The 19343-nt window shown below is 39.9% G+C and overlaps 1 protein-coding gene and 1 long non-coding RNA gene across 4 annotated transcripts in view; one reads left to right on the forward strand and one right to left on the reverse strand.

The window, feature by feature from the left end:
- Window positions 1-533: 533 nt before the first annotated feature.
- The window catches only part of rgs12b (regulator of G protein signaling 12b), a 59686-nt gene continuing 40876 nt past the window's right edge, over window positions 534-19343 (reverse strand). For 2 of the 3 annotated variants that reach the window (XM_077524593.1, XM_077524594.1), the window contains exons 6-19: window positions 18366-18387; window positions 10932-11101; window positions 10561-10653; window positions 10326-10469; window positions 8195-8377; window positions 7964-8114; window positions 7703-7797; window positions 7214-7417; window positions 5933-6006; window positions 5717-5843; window positions 5548-5644; window positions 5400-5452; window positions 2943-3096; window positions 534-2696 (exon numbers count right to left, since the gene is read on the reverse strand). In XM_077524593.1, the coding sequence (XP_077380719.1) occupies window positions 2137-2696; window positions 2943-3096; window positions 5400-5452; window positions 5548-5644; window positions 5717-5843; window positions 5933-6006; window positions 7214-7417; window positions 7703-7797; window positions 7964-8114; window positions 8195-8377; window positions 10326-10469; window positions 10561-10653; window positions 10932-11101; window positions 18366-18387 (2127 nt within the window). In that variant the 3' untranslated portion in view covers window positions 534-2136. The remainder of the gene's footprint in view (window positions 2697-2942; window positions 3097-5399; window positions 5453-5547; window positions 5645-5716; window positions 5844-5932; window positions 6007-7213; window positions 7418-7702; window positions 7798-7963; window positions 8115-8194; window positions 8378-10325; window positions 10470-10560; window positions 10654-10931; window positions 11102-18365; window positions 18388-19343) is intronic. The other variant, XM_077524595.1, reaches the window with a different exon arrangement.
- Window positions 2492-3243, forward strand: LOC144020794 (uncharacterized). The gene is made up of 2 exons (XR_013283971.1): window positions 2492-2795; window positions 2991-3243. It is a non-coding gene; the product is annotated as an uncharacterized LOC144020794 (long non-coding RNA).

The following is a 19343-nucleotide window of genomic DNA, read 5'->3' on the forward strand; positions in this document are numbered from 1 at the left end:
GAAATGAAACGTCTGAAAAGAATGGTTATTTATTTATTTATTTATTTATTTTTAAACTACATTACTTTTCTTAACCCTCCTAATGTCATTGGGGTCAATTTGACCCCATTCACCCATTGGGTCAAATGTGATAGAATTTCTGACAACAGGAGGGTTAACCTGTTTTTAATGTCAGGCTGCCAATTTAATGGCAAAAACGTTTCTTTCTTTTTTTTAATTTTTTTTTATCATAAATCTTTAAAAAAAAAAAGTTATCTACCATGTTCAATGTATTGTGATGCACCTGTATAGTGTACTGATGTTTAACAAGTTTGTACACATAATCCCAGAAGACTGTTTAGATCATCCTGCCATGCAGTCAATTCAGTCACGACCAACTTTGTCTGTGTGAAAGTAGCCATATTGTCATCTCTGCACTAAACATGAAATTTGATGATGTAGTGCAGCATCCCCGTAGGATAGCTGCTTTGACATGTGGCATGTCGAAGGACAGAGAAAACAACTAGAGGCTGTTTAGTAAGACAAAGAGAGACTTGAAGCTCTTAACATTTATTGTATCTATTTACAGACAATTGGAAAGAGAGCAGATAAAGATGGATGTATATTGTGACATAGCTGAAGAAACAGTTGCAGTTGAACAATAGCAACATTCTGTTTGGGGGATTTCACTAGTTTGCCTATGTACAAATTAACACTTTTTGTTTTACTGACAGTAACAATATATTATAGGTAGAATGTTTAGCCATAATAATGTAAGTCGAGAAATACTCTATGTGAGTTTGAGCTTTTGTGAATTTTGCGTTTTTAAAGTACTTAAAAGGGAAGTCAACCCAAAAACTTTTTTTTTTTGACAATAATGTTCTATGCAGACCCACTAGTCTAAATATAGCATTCTGGTTAATATTGAGTTAGTGGAATATCAGTTAAGCAGCAAAATACAGCAGTTTTATCCATCTCGTGGAGCGGCCATTTTGCCATTTGCTGTCGACTGAAGATGGCATCAGTATTGCTCAACCAATCACAGTTCAGATTCAGAAAACAGGTGAGCTGTGATTGATCACTGCCTGAGCCTTGAGTAACTGTGATGTCATTTTCAGTCGACAGCAAGTGGCAAAATGGCCGCCCCCTGAGATGGATAAAAGTGGCTGGATTTTGCTTCATAAGTCATATTCCACAAATATTAATTAAAATATCATGTTTAGATTAGTGAGGTCACATATAACATATTATTGTCAAGAAATCTTTAAAGTTGACTTCCACTTTAAAATCAAATGTGGCAAAGTATAAAGTCAAAATGACAGAAACTGTGTCCCATTCCAAATACTTGTGAACCTACCTACACAATTCGAGTCACTTCAGGCAGCTACCCTGTGAAAATTTTCCAAGAATAACAAAACAGCTTTGTGATGTTGTGCAAAGAAGACAAAAGATTGAAAGATTGGTGCAAAACTTGCTGGGTCTTTTTGGTCTGCGAGCAGTGCCAGCGTGCACAATGACTGTGGTCTGCGTTTGAGGTGAGAATTGTGAAAACACAGAATATATTGTACTCGAGTTGGAACAAATGTGTTCTTTCATGCTACTATAAGCAGGAAATCTGCATTTGGATGGTCAAATGTAAATACTACACTCACACCAACCATATCGTATAACTTAATTTCCATTCTTTTAGCGTGAATATACTTGGTAAACGAGTGATTGTGTGTACGAATGTGTCATCTTGTTCGTAATGGGCTAAAGTGCATCATTATCTTTTAGTGAAAGGAGCTGGCACAAGTCATCCTTGCACTCACCTTCACTATTACATCTCTGGGAAAGAAAAATGAAAATCCACAGCAAGCCTGCTGAAAACGTCACAGAGACGCAAACCACACAGGGAAATTCCAAGGGCAAATTGTGACCTTTCATAATGCATCCATTTATCCTCGCTTCATCTTCCTGTCCTGTGTCCAACCAACTATTACAATACAACAATTGTAGCGTAAGCTAATTAAACCGGAACGTAATGCTTCTGTACCACATGGAGTGTTTTTATTGACAATAAGAAGGGAGGAGACGTGGATGCATTCAGCCTCAGCTGAGAAGGGGGCGAGAGGGCACGTCAAACACTCGCAGTTGGCTGAAGGGAGAGGTGAAAGGTCAAACGGGGGATGTACCTGAGCTAGGCCGAACGTCCTGCTGTTGGGCTTGGGGGCGGGGCTTAGACGGCAGGCTGGAGGGGGTGACGTAGTTGAGGCTGGCGCTATTGATGTCCCCCTCGCCCACTAGCGTCAGGTCCGACAGGGCGTCCTCTTCCAGCATCTGGACCGACGCCCTGCCAGTGTCCTTGAACGCACCACACTGCGCCTCCTTGGATGGGTGTATGGGAGAGATTGAAGAAGGCGGTCGGGCGTTGCCCCATCCGCCGACGTCAGAGCCCAACGCGGAGTCCAAACTTTGAGACTGATGATGAGCGTTGAGAAAATGGCTGCCGCTTGCCCTGTCGTGGCTGGCCTTGTTCCCCGGGCGAGCGCCGCCGTTGCCGGGGTTACGGGAGTGAGGGGTGGAGCAAGCGGGCTCAGTGGGAGGAGGTGCGGCTTGGCCGGTCGCCGACGGCGACAGGCGCAGGAAGTCTGGGAGCTGCAGGTCGCTTTTGTTCAGCAGGCCTCGCTGGTCGTCAGCTCGGTTGCTCTGAGCTTTGGATATGAGGTCGAAGAACTCTGTGCACACACATACGTGAATAAACCTCCCGAACGGCGGGTGAAAACGGCGCTCGGTGTTGGGGTTGAGGTGGCATGCAAGCGGAGGGAGTCAGTTTGGCAAGTCAAAGCTACATTTAGTGTGCTACATATAGCTAGCTATCTACATGCTAGCGAGTTAGTGTCATTACAGCAACGCAGTTTCAGAAACAAGAATTGAAGAAAGAAAGAAAGAAAAAAAGAAGAAGGAGTTCTTTGTAACTTTACCTTCAGCTTCGTCTATATTAATCTTTTTCTGCTTTCGTTTCTCCGCAGCCTTATGAAGAGAGACAGAGTGGTTGGGTAAGGGCTGGCTCCCGGCCTTGCCGTTTTCCCCATGGGGGTGGGTGGAAGCGGCTTTCCTTGACTGCCTGTCCTCCCCCTGGGAGCCACAAGGAGAGCGAGCGCAGAGGTGTCAACGTACAGCAGGACGAGAGCTACTGATGGAGACGGGCGTGACAGCATTTTCAGGGCGCGTGGGTGGGGCGACTTTTGTGAAGAAGGGCTATTAAAATGAATCTTGATGGTACACTTGTGAGTTTGATGGGATTAATAGCCAATGGCGTTCATTAATAATAACGAGTTAGCACTTATTGCTAACTTGGACCTTCATTATGAGGCATAGAAGTGCTTGATTTCTCCCAGTCGGTCAGCGAAGAAAAAAGTTGGAAAAAAATGTACCATGTTTTTCGGACCATAAGGCACACTTAAAATCGTTTCATTTTTTATTTTTTTTAACTGGCCGCGCACCTTATGTATGGGTGGATGTTGTCTTCAATTAAAATTCTTTTCTATTATGTTTGCGTTCTCATTCGTATATAATCGCTAGTAGGCGTCTAACGTATTCGTCATACCGGAATCAGGACTACTTCCTGAAATGAAGTGCTCCTAGCCTAATGCTACCTGTTAAAGTAGATCCAACCAAAGACGAGCTTCTCTAGCGACATATTTCAAATGTTACAATGCAAGACCAGACCGCCACTAGCTGGGTAAATGCCAACTTCCAATAGCTGCTGGGAACAAGCAAAAAAGGTTCGATAATAGTGAGTGCATTGCTTGTATACAGCTGTTGAACTGTCAATCAACCAAGATAGCATTTAGCATTAGCCAAAGTAATACCACAAACACTCACCAGTCACCTGATTGACTAGAGATGTTCAAACATTTTTTTTTCATCTGCCGGAGGATCCTGTCCTCCGCTCAAAGCAAATCACGTCTAAATTGTGCCTAATATGGTGCACCCAATGGTCCGAAAAACACGATATATCATACTTATACAATATTATCACTAAATGCAAGTATAAAAACATAAAATATAATAAATAAAATCAGTTTAAAAGTGTGCCAAATACATTGTAAAGCAGCGGCCTCCAACCTTTTGTTTTCATGGACCAGACCAGAAAATGACTGAGAGGTACAAGTCTCATATTGCAAAATCAGTGAAAGTCAAATGTACCGAGCCCCTAAGCTGACATGGAAGAAAAAAAAAAAAAAAAAGTTGCGATCACGCACAAAAAAAAAAAAATGTGAAGGTCTTTCTTTTGTTTCAAGTCACCTTAGGGCTCAGTGCAATTTATATACATACAGTGCTAGAAAAATGTATTTGCTTGCATTGGTGACAAGCAAAAATAATTTTAGTGGTTAAATGCTATGCCGTACTTGATTAATTCATTAAGACTAGTGGGAAAAAAGTACTTATAAAAAGGTGAATTCAGTTTGAAAGCTTGAATTCCCTCATTCCTATTCAAAATGGTAATATGTTCACAGCGCCTTGAAAATGAAGGTATCCAATCCATATCAAAATAATTAGTGCTTGCTTGATGGTCTCAATTTGTTTATGACAGGTGGTCTCACAAATTTATTCAACACTATGAATTTAGTCTGACCGGGTGTTCTACTTTAAATGCAGGCTTATTTTTGCCAGTATTACTAAAGTGTTCAGAATATTTTGTCAAAAAATCTCCACATTGTTATGTTTATTTTTTTTTAAATTGTCATAACATGTTGTAGCTTGTGGCTTTCATTTATCCGAACAAAAAGAGTCAAATTAAGGTCTGGTATGAAATGATCCATGGCCCAGTGGTTGGGGAATGCTGCTCAATGTTTTTTTTTAATCTACAGTATACAATGGATACCACAGATATGAACCCTGTGTACAATGCACCACCAACACTGTGACCCACACCACCACATCTACCAACTCAACTAGAGCCACACTACAGAAGCAAATCAACCAAAAATAGCCAAACAAATAAACCACTGCACATTGACATCAAGTCGACAAAAGCATCTACAATCTAGCGCTACAGTGCTCCCACCACCAACTAATTCTCTTTGTGAAGCTGTCAAAAGCCAACAGAGGCATGGCTTGGTCAGAGAAAGAAATAACAAAGCAGATGGAAAAGTTGCCGATGCATCAGACCACAAAAATAGAACAAGAGAGGACCTTGAGAGTGTCACTGCCCAACATAAAAAACAGACACACACACACACACATACGGGCCGGATGCTGCCATAGACACGCGTCATACACAATTATAATACATTGCAAACAGACATGGGTCACTGAGGACAGCGGGATCGACACTTAGTAGCGTGATGTCATCATCAGGAAGAGGAGACATTCAGTGGGTTATCAAACATTCCAGAGTCAGGAGATCATATAAAAGCCGGAAGGCATCTTACGCTTGTTGATTGGTTTCTGCTCGCAGAAGCCCCGACGTGACTTTTCGACGGCGCTGCGGTACAGAAAGTGAAGGGAAGGTGCAGTAAACTTGATTTCAAATGTACTGTATTCTGTCAACACAAAGTCAACGTGGAACTTTTTCATTACCTTTTCCTGGCATGTGATCTGCCGAATCCAACACCACTCTCAGCCCGTCCAGATTGGATATGGGAAGACCGAGATCTAAGGGCTCAGATTCGCCACTCTTCAAATACACAAATGGAATTCAGATGATACAACATAGTGCAAATTTGCAACCTTGAAGATTTGGACTTACAATGCGTGCCACCAAATCGGAGAGGTGCAGACCATATTTGGCCACCACCGGCCTGAGAACCTCAGTCACTGGCTTGGTGGGCTTTGCTTTTAGGCCCACTGAGCGGTTAATAGGGACCAAATCTAACCTGGGAAAAGAGGACATACAAACTTAAAAGATTTGAAAGGTTACATCAAGATGCTACAAGTTATAATCAAAGGACTGAATGTATCTGACCTGAACAGAGTGCGCTTTTCAAGTCTGAGGTCTCGAGAACACAACGTCATACAGTCTTGATCCAAAACAAGTGGCTGGGGGGGAATCAAAGTTTTAAAATGCTTTGGTCACGCCATGAAGACTGTTTAAAAATAAAGACTATTTCTAAGCTTTTTAATTATCATTGTTACAAAAGATGGGCAGGGAGCAACTTCAACTTCACCCTGACCTTATGGTTCTGTTTCTGGTACGGCATTTCAAATGGGAATGACTGTTTTGAAGCTGGAGGCTGACCAGCACCAGAAAGGTTTGAAAATATGCTGCACTCTGGTCACATGAGCGGATTAAAAAGCATTTTTATCATCAGTGCATCCACAGCAAAATCGGCAGTGTTAATTCAACACCTACAGAGTTCAAATTAAGTGTCCACACTAAATATAGTCAAATCAATATATTTTAAAGTATTATTTTTTTACACTGAGATGGAGTTAAAACAAAACTCAGGGTAGTTGAAATTTAACACTAATCACAAACTGGTCAGTGTTGATTTTACACTAGTGTGCAATGTTAAAATATTACATCATCTAGTGTTGTACTTTTTTTTTAACATTCAAAACAAGTTGTTTTCATTAAAACTAGAGTGTTAATATTAACTAATGACTAGAGATGTAATGATATCCAAAGAACACGATATGATATTATCACAATATGAAGGTCACGATACAATAATTATCCCGATATTGTGTATGCGATACAAAAAAGGTCACAATATTGTAAAAAAAAATGAGCTCATACTGAAAAAAAACACCATATAGACAGTAATGCATAATAAACAACCCACAATCTCTAATAACACTTAATATTGAGGCACTTACTTTCTAATGCACATATTGAGTTCCTCCACATATTGACTCGCTTCACAAGCATATTACAATTCCCTTCATCTGATGATTAGCGTGGATTTTAAACATAGAAGGGCCAAAACATGCTGTATGAAAATTAAACTACACTAAAAAACTACTCACCAAAGGGTGCTAGAACTGCACAAATGGAAATCAACTTGACTTTTTAAAAAGATGTGCTGCTTCTAATATCATGGCATGACAGCGACGATATTGTGTACGTTTTAATATCGCAATATCACGATATTGCTGTTATCGTTACATCCCTACTAATGAAACTTCCAAACTTTAACATTGCAGTTTTTGCTTTTCTATTGACAACCACACATAACAATTTTGGACAAAAACATTTACTTGACTTCTAATACTTTTGGATCCACCACATCCATTTGTGTCGTACCTTCTCCCCTCCGACCAGGAAGAGGTCGATAGCTGCCAGGTTGATGCAGAGCTTCTCACAAAGCCCCAGCAACAAATCCCTGATGGAAACGCCAGCCCTCAGCGGCACGGAGCAACAAGAGCCATCTGGCAAGTTTATGTTACACTGCCTCAGGGAGGCGCTGCCTCCTCCACGCTCTGATACCGCCACACGGGAAACATCTCCCTGAAGAAACAACAGACAAGAGAGGAGGCTTGGTACAACATGCGGGTATCAAACATGAACAATGAGGGGATAAAGTTAAATTTTTCTCATAAAAGTTCCTGTCACTAAATATAATATATATGTTTTTCAGTATTGGTTGGCAACCAGTCCAGGGTGTCCCCCGCCTACTGCCCAGAGCCAGCTGAGATAGGCGCCAGCAGCCCCCGCGACCCTTGTGAGGAATAAGCGGTCAAGAAAATGGATGGATGGATGGATGGATATGTTTTTCAGTCTTTCCAGACTCACCTCATTCTTCCCAGAAGCAGATGTCCCAAGCTCCAGACTGGCGCCTGAGGACAGCGAACCTTGGGAATCACGCCGACCATTGCTACCAGAGAAATCTGAAAATGTATTCACCAAATTCAAGAAAGATGGTGGTCAAAAAAAAGGATTCCAGACATATTTGCATAATGAAATATATTGTAATAGAAAGAACTGCCAAAAAGCTTGGAAATGTGTTGCTGTGATGGAATATTATAGCAAATAGTAGTATGAAGATGTACTGACTGTAATTAAAGTCAGTCAGTTCTCGCTTCTTTGGGCCTTTGCCAAAGCTCCTGTTGCGGGACCAGGAAAAGAACATTCCCTTCTTCCTGTCTCCTGAATCATCCCGGCTGTCATCATTCAAGGAGCGGCCTGACTTGCTCCTTTTGTCCTCCTGTAGGACCCAAACAGGAAGAAAGGAAATGGGCAGACAGCCGCAGAGTGGAGGCCAGCGCCACATGTGTTTTTGCTTACCTTCTTGGGCGTGGACAGGTTGGAGCGGTCCGAGCCCGTGGTGCTGTGTTTGGAGGTGGGGCTGCTGGGGACGTGGTAAGGGTCGGGTAGGGGTCGGCCCTCCACCTCTGCTAACATGCACGCTTGGTAGAGCAGAGACTTGAGGAAACGTGTGTAGCTATCAAACTTCATCAGGTTGAAAATCTAAAAATGGAAGAAGCAAATAGAGAATTGTCATCAAAACTGAAAACACAAAGGGTTAAGAAAATTTGTGTGATTAGAGAGGGGAATAGACTAAAACTATATACAGCAGCTAGGGCTGAGCATGAATCGGCGGTAACTTAAATTAAGTGAAATGCTGATTCATAATTTTCCCCCTTGAGTCATAATGCATATTGTCATAGAGGAACATGTGAATGGAATCGCCTGTCTCCCTTTAGGTGGGATTTGCACATGCGTGGAAGCGACGAACGACACGTAACCCAGAAGTAGTTTGTGTGTGATACTGTCATACAGAATAATTGGCTGCTTTAACGTCTACGGTAGGGACTTTGCAAAAGTGGATGCTGGCCACCACTCACACCTCCTTAGCTTAGATGAAATAGCTTAGCATTAGCGAGGACAAAGCTACTAGCATAGCATTAGCGAGCTTAGCATTAACGAGGACAAAGCTACTAGCATAACATTAGCGAGCGTAGCATTAGCAAGGACAAAGCTACTAGCATAGCATTAGCGAGCGTAGCATTAGCAAGGACAAAGCTACTAGCATATATCATTAGCAAGCTTAACATTAGCGAGGACAAAGCTACTAGCATAGCATTAGCGAGCTTAACATTAGCAAGGACAAAGCTACTAGCATAACATTAGCGAGCGTAGCATTAGCAAGGACAAAGCTACTAGCATAGCATTAGCGAGCTTAGCATTAGCAAGGACAAAGCTACTAGCATAACATTAGTGAGCGTAGCATTAGCAACGACAAAGCTACGAGCATAGCGTTAGCGAGCTTAACATTAGCGAGGACAAAGCTACTAGCATAGCATTAGCGAGCTTAGCATTAGTGATGACAAAGCTACTAGCATAACATTAGCGAGGATAGCATTAGCAAGGACAAAGCTACTAGCATAGCGTTAGCAAGCTTAGCTTTAGCAAGGGCAAAGCTAGTAGCATAGCATTAGCGATCTTAGCATTCATGAGGACGAAGCTACAAAAAGCTAGCATGGCGCAGATGGATTTAAAGTGGGACAAAACAAAATCCTTGGATCTCCCATCGGCCAGGGAACACGGCACGGGATGCCTGATGCTTAAAGTAAGTTTATTTAAGTTATTTCCGTGGGAGTTGGTAGGCAGAGTCACCGGTCAATGTAGGCTTTGACAACTCACTATGTTTAAATGAGATAAGTCAATATGGCTTAGTAAACGTATGAAGATAAAGCGCTTTTAAATGTGCACTTCATTTACCATTTCATATTTTACAACTCTACCATTATTTACCATTTAATATTTTGATCAAATTGGATATTTCATATGTTGGACTATGAAGCATTTTGGGGGAAAGTACCATAAGTAAGCGATTCGAGTTTACTCGGGACTCAGCCATTGACACGAACGAGAATCTTAAGTGCTGATGATGGCCCCGAGTCTAGGCACTAATCTCACCAAAGCAGTGAAAGTATTATGATGGCATTATGATATACGTGAAAATCAGGCTCGCGGTAAACCAGAAACCAGCGGTACTTGTCCACAGTTGTTTGCGGTTCAATGACTTCTTCATGTGGCTGTAAAAATTTCAATTACACCATCACCAACCAGATAATAGGGGCTTAGGGGTGTTTTGGAAAGCCACAATTGAGGTACAGTATCTAGAGTTAATGTTAAATGAGTCAAAACTTGAAGGACGGTGTTAAGATAACCTTCTGGACTTGTGACTCTTGATATTTGTAACATTTCAAATGAAATCAATAGAGCTTTTCAGTAATGATTCCCTTTACACAACACGCCTTGCTTATCTTGTGTTACATAAGCAGCCACCACTCTACAATTAATACACTGTCAAGATAGTATTTTTATTTCTTTTTTTCAATTTTGAGTGCTAGTCCAAACATTCCTTTTCAGTGCTATCTTGTTACATTTGCACTTTGGTTGTCCAGCCAACCTGTAACTGTTGCTCCTTGAACATGTCAGGTCGGGGCGCATTGAGGATGTCGTCAGCGAGCTGAGCTTGACTGTCAATGTTGACCGGCGTGGTGGCTTTGCTGGACAAGAAACTGTTGTAGATTTCTCTGGCTCGCTGAGACAACTGGGAGCAAGACGGGAGAGCAAGTTGGAGCATCTAAAATATTTTTCACCAAATGAATGGAAATAAAAAGTACATGTAGTGTATGCTGTACCTGCTTTTTGTCATTTTCAGGGACGTGGCTAAAGAACTCGCAAGCTTGCCAGAACAAAATATTCTCCTCACTGAACTCTTTCTTCAGGAATTCCTGCAATAACAAAAAATGTGGATTATAAATCAAACAACACTTGACAAGCAAGGTCATGAATGGTGAAATAAGAATGTGGAACATAAATGTAAAACTTTGAAGAGCCAAAAGCTGAATTGTACTTTTTTTTTTTTTTTTTTTTTTTAAACCATCACCAGTGTGATTAGTAACAGTTTTTCCACCAACACTTTCCAGGGAACACTTATATGGCAGAGTCAAGAGGTTCAAGTCATGCCTCTGCAAATGTACGGTGGAGAAGAGCAGCTACCGCACGTTACCGAGAAGTATCGGACTCCCACGGGGTCCTGCAGCAGCCTCTCGAAGCACACGGCCCAGCTGGCCACTCGTCTCTCAGTGTGGCGCCGGTGACTCTGCACACTGGGGAGGCTGGCATTACTGTTCAGACTGTTGTCACTGCTGCAGCCCTGCAGCTCCACGCTGTTCAGTTCTAGAAAACGCACACAGACACTAGGGATGTAGCGATAACAGTAATATTGTGATATTAAAACTGCCACAATATCGTTGTCGTCATGTCGTGATATTAAAAAGCAGCACATCTGGTAAAAAAAGAATCCAAATATCCAGTTCTAGCATCCTTTGGTGGTTAGTTTATTAGTGCAGCTTCATTTTAATTAGGAATGTTTTGACCACAGCGGCGGTTATCACTCCTATATATCAGTCATACCAGAAAATATTTTAACATATGCGTAAAAGAATACAAAAAAAATTAACGGCGCTACTTCGCGGAAATTCACCTATCGCGGGTGAGCGTGGAACGTAACACCAGCGACAAGTGATTGAACATTATACACTCGGGGTAAAAAAATTCTAAAATCATGCAATCGTTGAACTGCATGATTTTTTTTTTTTTTGCATCGTTATGTAATTGTCCTAAGAATATTGGTGTGTACCACCAATGTTAAAATAGACTTACACAACAAGATCAGGAGATCAGAAAAAATAGAAGGCTGCATAAAGTGAACATGGCCTGTGCAGTACAAAAAAAGCAGTGCTTTGGGGAATCGCTAGTCAGGTGGCGAGATGATGCAAAGCTACTGAATGAACAAGAAGATTCAAATCTCTCCCAAAACAAAGCCCGAGTGATTCCTGTGTGATTTCTGCAATTGCGTACGTCAACCTTTTCATTCACATTACTGTATTTACTCTGTTGTGATTCTGTTCATTCATTGCTGAACGGTCACTGTGAAGAATTCCTGGGATTATTCGGATTTCGTGGAAATGTTCTCCGTCAATTTAATGAGATTAGAGATATGTAGTCAAACAATTGAATCTGGAAGTGACGCGGAAAATACACAATTAAATACATTAAATAATTAAAGGTTATCCTCTTAGTACTTTTCCATCCATATCAGTCAATTCACAAGACCACTGAATATTATTTAACAGTTAACAAAAGACACATTAAACCCTTAAGGTGTTATGGAATTATCTTCCACACTCCATTATACTATTTGCTCATTAATGGTTAAAAACAAGCCACGATACTGCCTTTACAAAGGTAATAATGATTTGCTTTGATTGAAAGTGACACTGTCAGGGAGATATTAATATTAATCTCTACCTGAATAATTCAATAAATAATGCAATTTAGTGAGAAATAGCCAATAGCAAGCAGTAAAAATTTAAGGTAGGCAAGCCAAACTGAATTTGGATAGCTTGAGAAATGTCACTATAAATTTCAGCATTTAATAAAGAAGCCAAATTAAAAAAAAAAAAAAAAAAAAAAAAAAAAAAAAACACAATACAATGTTGAAATCATCATACTTCGGTTACCACATGACGAACACTGTCAGACTGCCGTGACGATTCATCAAAGGAACGATTCTTTCAGTACTGACTCACTCACGACAATGTACACTTTTTAAACTAATTCACCACTCTTTTGTGTTGCGCAATTAGTTAAGCGGAAAATATTTAATCACCATACCATTGAGATTAGCAACAGATTTTCATCAATACGCCCAAACACACTTGATCCAATAAACCTGTTTCTGCTCATTTCACTCCCACTCCAATCCGCAGCTATCTGTAATCATCATCCGAACTCTTTTGTAATGTCACAACCTTGGAATACAGAAGTGGTTTTGTTTTTGGCTTGCATTTACGTAGATGTCTGTTGGTGTGTTAGTTTGAACACACACAAACGCGCACGAAATGGATCTGGACACCACTCATGAAGTTGTGAAATAAGACTCAAAGCACATCAAGTCACAACAAAAGAGGCCAGTTGAATATGTACACAGGTTTGTGTGGCCTCTATAGTTTGTCTCTTTGGAAGCCTTCAGCCATTGAACCAAACCAGCTCAACTATAGAGCAACACATCATATTCATACAGACTGCAATCTAAGATCAAAATATGTGAAAGGGAAAGGTTGTTTTTTTTCCAGATACTGAAATTCCTTGTCCTTAAATGTCAACCTTGTCTGATACAATTTCACAGAAATACTGTATTAGCATCTGACCAAGTTAAAACTGATTTAAAAATACATTTTAATTATAAAACTATACCGGAAATTGCACACAAATCAACCAACAAATCAGTCACTGTGTTAACATTGTGCTCCAGCGTGCTATATCTTCAACAAGCGCCAGCTGTCTCCTCACCTGGATAGAGCTGGTAGGAACCAGTGTGGTGCCAGCAGTAGCGAATCCTAAGTGGCAGCCAAGCACCTCCATCCATACTCACACTAACAGGGCCCCTCACAGGGTAACGCCGCACCAAGTGTAACACACACACATTGGGACACCATCATAAGGAGGACAAGAAAAGAATGGAAGGGAAATAGTTGGACTAACAAACAACCCGAGAGACTTAGGTCACAATACGCACACGGCCACATGCGTGTATAATTGTGTGCGTCCACCAATGATCTGCTCAGTGGGTAAGTGATACATGCCTACACAGGTCTTGACAAGATAAATAATTCAGAGTTGAGGGGGCAGGGAAGGGAAAAGGACAGGTCGTGCATGCGCATGCACTGCAGTATTCATTAGGAGCTAGTTAAGAGACGGACACTGCTGTGACTTAAGATGGCCTCCAGGTACGAACACACACAAAAAGAGGAGACGTACATATGTCAGCCTAATCTTGTATTGACCATTGGGACATATCCAAACAAACATAATATTATTAAGTAAATAATAAAACAATACTAGGGCTGGGGGAAAATAAGTAACCAAGTCAGTTGGGTCAACCATAAAAATCGGTCGACACAAAAATGCATGAGTTGAAGCTATTTTAATAATAAAAAAAAAACATATTTGCGGCACCTGTAAATTGCTGGAACCAATATTTTGTGTTTCCGCAAGGGCACTTAAATTCTTAGGGTTTGTTTGTGCTCTCTTTAGACTGAATAGGGAGGAAAATTAGCATCTGTACATGTTTTGTTTGTAACCAAACAATTTGCGACAAAATCGTTAAACAAATAAAAGAGTTCTACGGAATTTATTGGAGCCAAATACGTAAGATGGGGCCCTACGTGTGTCAGCAACAGGTATCTTATAGCATAGAGCAAGACTCACTCCTCCCGATACGGCGACTCGAAGTTTGTTTGTTTTTTCACTCCTCCAAATAGGCTAAGCCATCCAGCACGTTACCACAAGGACTATTACTACAGTTTTATGCCACAATAACCGAGCCAAATTGACTCAGTTGGCCAAAATTCATTTCACAATAGATGCAAGGAAGTTTACAAACGCGGACGCTAGCAGACCTTAGAAACGAACTCACTTCACAATACCATTGGCTAGGTTAGCATTCGCTAGTAGCATTATCAAGTTCGAAGCTACAATAGTGAATACTCATGACGTTTATGGATTTACAATGGGATGAAACCAAAGAAAAACACCAGGGTGACGGTGCGGGATCCTGGAGCATAAAGTAACTGATTTGAAAAACCTTTCTGTGCTGTTAGTATGCTACATGAATGGCCATTGTCGGTTTCGTCAACTCAATATGTTTGAACGAGACAAGCGAATATGTCAGGCTTAGTCAACATTTAATGAAGATAAAGTGCTATTTAAGTTTTACCATTTACCATCGAGTTCATTCAGGGCTAATGCTAATCGCGGTAGCTAATTGTTTTGCATACGCTAAGTTTGTTGGTGTTTGTGTAATATGTGCATATGTGTGCAGAAGATAATGAACAAATGAGTATTTATGCCCACTAAATTCAACTCACGTTCAACCTTAGAGGACTTAAATAAATAAATAAAATATTAATAATAAAAAAAACTGTTTTTATTTTTTATTTTTTATTTTTTTACTCAATGGAATAATAATTAATCAATGGAATAATCGATAGGAGACTCGTTTTGGTTTTAAGTCGTTAGTGACAGCACTAAACAACACTAATAAAACAACACAATTGAGCTAGAAATAAATGTCTAACTAACTACAGCATATTAAGGTATAGTTTAGCGTGTACATTTAGCATGTCTCCTGCCAGTAGATTGTAGCTTCTCGACAGGCAGGACACAGCAGCTCATGCTGGTGGGGGTGACAAGTCTGCATATCGACGGGAAGTAGAGCTTTCGCCACAGCTGCCCCTCAAACTGTCCACCTGCTCTGTGTCAACTGTCAAGACCTTCAAGTTGCTGGGAATTACAGTCGCTCTCAGGACATGACGTAGGAGACCAACATCACAGTCTCGTTTGGTACTGCCATAAAAAAGGACAAAATCTGACTGCAATGGAAAGTTAGGACTGAATTATTTAAAAAAAAAAAATGTTCCTCCACTGGCCACTACCCACTCTTGGGGACTTGCACGCTGGAAGAACCAAGACAAGGGAAGGCAAAATTCTGTTGGACCCTATCCTGGTCACCACCTCTTCCAGTCCCTTCCCTCAGGTAGACACTATCGTACGATGCATGCAAAAATCAGCAGACATTCCAATAGCTTCTCCTGACATTGACTCCCTAAACAATTGACTCACAATTCCAGTGGCTTTTTGCAAAGGTTTGCCGATTTCTCACATCCCTTTATGACAGAATTGCAATATTGATTATCGTATCTTTAAGGAACACATGACTCAACATTCCTTTTCCTTCATTCTAGGGGGCAGTGTTTATGAACATTAAAAGTGAAAATGTCAATGGCATCAGATTCCAATGTATAAACAGCATTGTCCATTTTAGACTTGTTTCCTGCTATTGTGCTATAAAAATAATACAAATAATAATTTAGAGGTAACTTCTAACTATCTCAGGTTTCATATTCTTCTTTCAAAAAAGAAAAAAAGACATTCATTGTGGAAGTGACGCATACTGAGGAAACTGGTAACGACCAATCACGGCTCACCTGTTTCCTGGGTTTGGTCAGCAAACTGAGGCATGATTGGTCGTTACTTGTTTCCTCAGTACAGGTGATGTCATCTTCAGTCAACAGCAAGTGACAAAATTAGTTTTTATAGGCATTACTTGTTCATGAAAAATAATAAAATTATACTCATTTTAGACAAAATATCTTCTTACTGGTGAAAATGGCTCAATGAGTTAAGTATCCCTTCCAGTGTTACACAAACTTTGACATCAGCAAGGATGATATATGTCATCTCTCTAATTCAGTAATTCTAAATGTAAAATAAAAGGATTCTGATTTGCCTTAACCTCCTGACTACCAGCAATTCAAATTTGTCCTCTGTAGTGGACCTTTTTAAACCTGAATATCTCCCACCCAGTGTATACGATTAAATTAACTCCTTTTGTGATCTATAGAGGACATTCAGAACTTTCCAATGATACCAAATGTGTAGGGGTGAAGTCATCATAAAAGAAAATGGCTTCCCTAGTCACAGCACTTTTTAGGGAAGAGGAAAAGTAAGTGTATAACACTTTTTATTGTTTGAATTATTTTCACTGTATTTGAGCCTAGCATTTAAGTTTAAAAAAAATGTCCTCTGTAGTGGACACATAATAGCTTAAAAATAAAAACTTTTTTTTTTTCTTTTTTTTTTTTCAGTATTCCAGTTGCTTCACAATGATTGGGGAATATCAAAATAAAGATTATTGAACAATATATATATTTTTTCCTGGTAGGATGTTAAGGTGCAATAAGTCGGGTATTTCATAAATGTAAGAAGTAGGGGTGTGAATTGCCTAGTACCTGACGATTCGATTCGTATCACGATTCACAGGTCACGATTCGATTCGATACCGATTAATCCCGATACGAATGGTCACGATTCGATACCGATTAATCCCGATACGAATTTATAAGTCGATTGTTGCGATTTTTTTCCATTCAAATTTAGAAAATACTATCAGTAAATTTGTACATGTACACTGTAAGATTTGTATGAATATATTTATCTAAAACTTGAGGCTTATAACCGTGAGCCACTGTACACAAACAGTTTGCAATCTGTTTCACATTTGAACAGCATTAAAATAAAAAATATTAAGGCTTAATGTGCCGTTCATATAACATTCTTCCATGCTCAAGGTGTGAATCCTAAAAAAAAAAAAAAAAAAAAAAAAAAAAATCGATTCTGCCGATTATTGAATCGATTCGAGAATCGCGCGATGTAGTATCGCGATATATCGCCGAATCGATTTTTTTTTAAACACCCCTAGTAAGAAAATACTTTTAAATACGTGTGAGCAGTAAATTTCAAGAAAACAGTGAGATACAAAAAAATGGCCTTTAAAATTCTATTTTCCTCTGAATTTATGGGAAAGAGATATTAAAATAATCAATTCATCGTTTTATGAATTGATATCAGGCTCGAAAAAGAAAATCGATTCAATATTGATTATCCAATTTTATAAGCCCATCCCCACTATAAATACAAAAAAGTAATACTTGTAATTAAACATAGTTGACTCTTCTCAGGTATAAAAGTTTTTTAAATGCAGAAAATGTAAAGACAAAAAGAGACTCATTATTGTACTACTAAGCATTTGAATGTTTGGCCACTTAAAACCTCAGCGTTTCTTTATTATTCTGCTACATTTTCCTTTTTTTTTACTTATGACTGCACGATTGTGATGTGGACACCAAAAGCTCTTCATAGGCATATTGATCCTATTTTGATGAAAACCCGATTACTCATTTTGTTGAGGTGTGCCGAATGAAGTGACCAGTTGGTGCATCTTGACCTGACCTGTACATTCTCCTTTCTGTGTGAGTGACAAGTGAGCAATCAAAAACCAAATGTCGGCCTCCCTTTTGTCTCTTTTTCTCACCTCCAGCTCCTCCCTTTATTTCCCATCTGCTGTGGCAGCGAGGTGCCAAAGCATTAGCATGATCCACAATCAACAGCTTTTGTTTATCGAGCCACATATCGAGCAACAACAGTGTGGCAGACACAGAACACTATATCCATTTAACACATTGACGAGCCACACCACATGGGGGATACCAGTAGAGATGGTGAATTTTACTGCAATAAAATGATTTGTATGTCACTTAATTGCCAACAAATATCCTCAGTGTGTGTGTGCTGTGGCAAGCTTGTTTTGAAACTAACTCAAGTCAAGACATTCAAACAGATTTCTGTGGCGTTAACATATAAATGGCCATTACCCCAGTACTTCTGTCATGCTGCTTCTCATTTAGAGGAACAAAAATAGACCAAGAGAAGGCAGCCAACTTGACACTAGCCAAAAGTGTTCCAATTACCATTAACTGGTAGAGCACAAGCAGATTATGAGAACAGAACGATAGTGATAGAAAAAACAGCAACTCACCTCCGTCGGAGACTGCGGTAGACTGTAAAAAAAGACAAAGAGACATGGATTACAATCTCTCCTCATCACAGATAAGACGCTGCACACTCAAACACATGCTCATACAGTGACGTGAAGGCCAACGGGCATCTGGCCTGAGCACACGCACTCGTGACGGCATGAAGGAACACTTTCCACGGGATCTGACACAGGCATACACGTCATGATAGACTCAAGTCCTCAGTGGGTGGAATCGCCGGTGAACTGGATGTGCCTGCTCTGCAAGGACACCTCCCCAGACGGGAGGTGCTTACCGGCTGTGAGTGATGATCAGACGACAGAACTTCACAGTCGAGTGTGATTTTCGTGTATGCATTACCAAGATAAGAACACAAAAATTCACTTGAATTATTCTTTATTCACTCACCTACTTCTTGTTAATGTACTGATGTAAAATGTATTTACTTGTGTTAAAAAAAACGTGTATACGCACTTCAAAATGTTTGCTTTGTTCTTGTTTTGTTACCTTATTCTTTACTGCACAACCGATATTCATGTTTATGTACAGCACTTTGTATACAGCAATGCCTGTTCTTAAAGCGCTTTATAAATAAAGTTGAGCTGAGTTGAGTAAGTACCGTAAGTACCAGATAAGTAAGTTAGATAGATGGATAGATAGATAGATAGATAGATAGATAGATAGATAGATAGATAGATAGATAGATAGATAGATAGATAGATAGATAGATAGATAGATAGATAGATAGATAGAAAGAAAGAAAGAAAGAAAGAAAGAAAGAAAGAAAGAAAGAAAGAAAGAAAGAAAGAAAAACAATTTTGCCAAAGTGGTATTTTAAGAACAATTTTGCCAAAGTGGTATTTTAAGAAAGAACTGAAATATGCATGAGAATACCTCATTCATTTTTATTAAATGGAGGTCATCCTGTAGCGCATGCTAAATCCAATAAATGTTGCTATAAGGTAGGGCTGCACGATATT

This window comes from Festucalex cinctus, chromosome 6, assembly GCF_051991245.1.
Source record: "Festucalex cinctus isolate MCC-2025b chromosome 6, RoL_Fcin_1.0, whole genome shotgun sequence".
NCBI classification, from domain to species: Eukaryota; Metazoa; Chordata; class Actinopteri; order Syngnathiformes; family Syngnathidae; genus Festucalex; species Festucalex cinctus.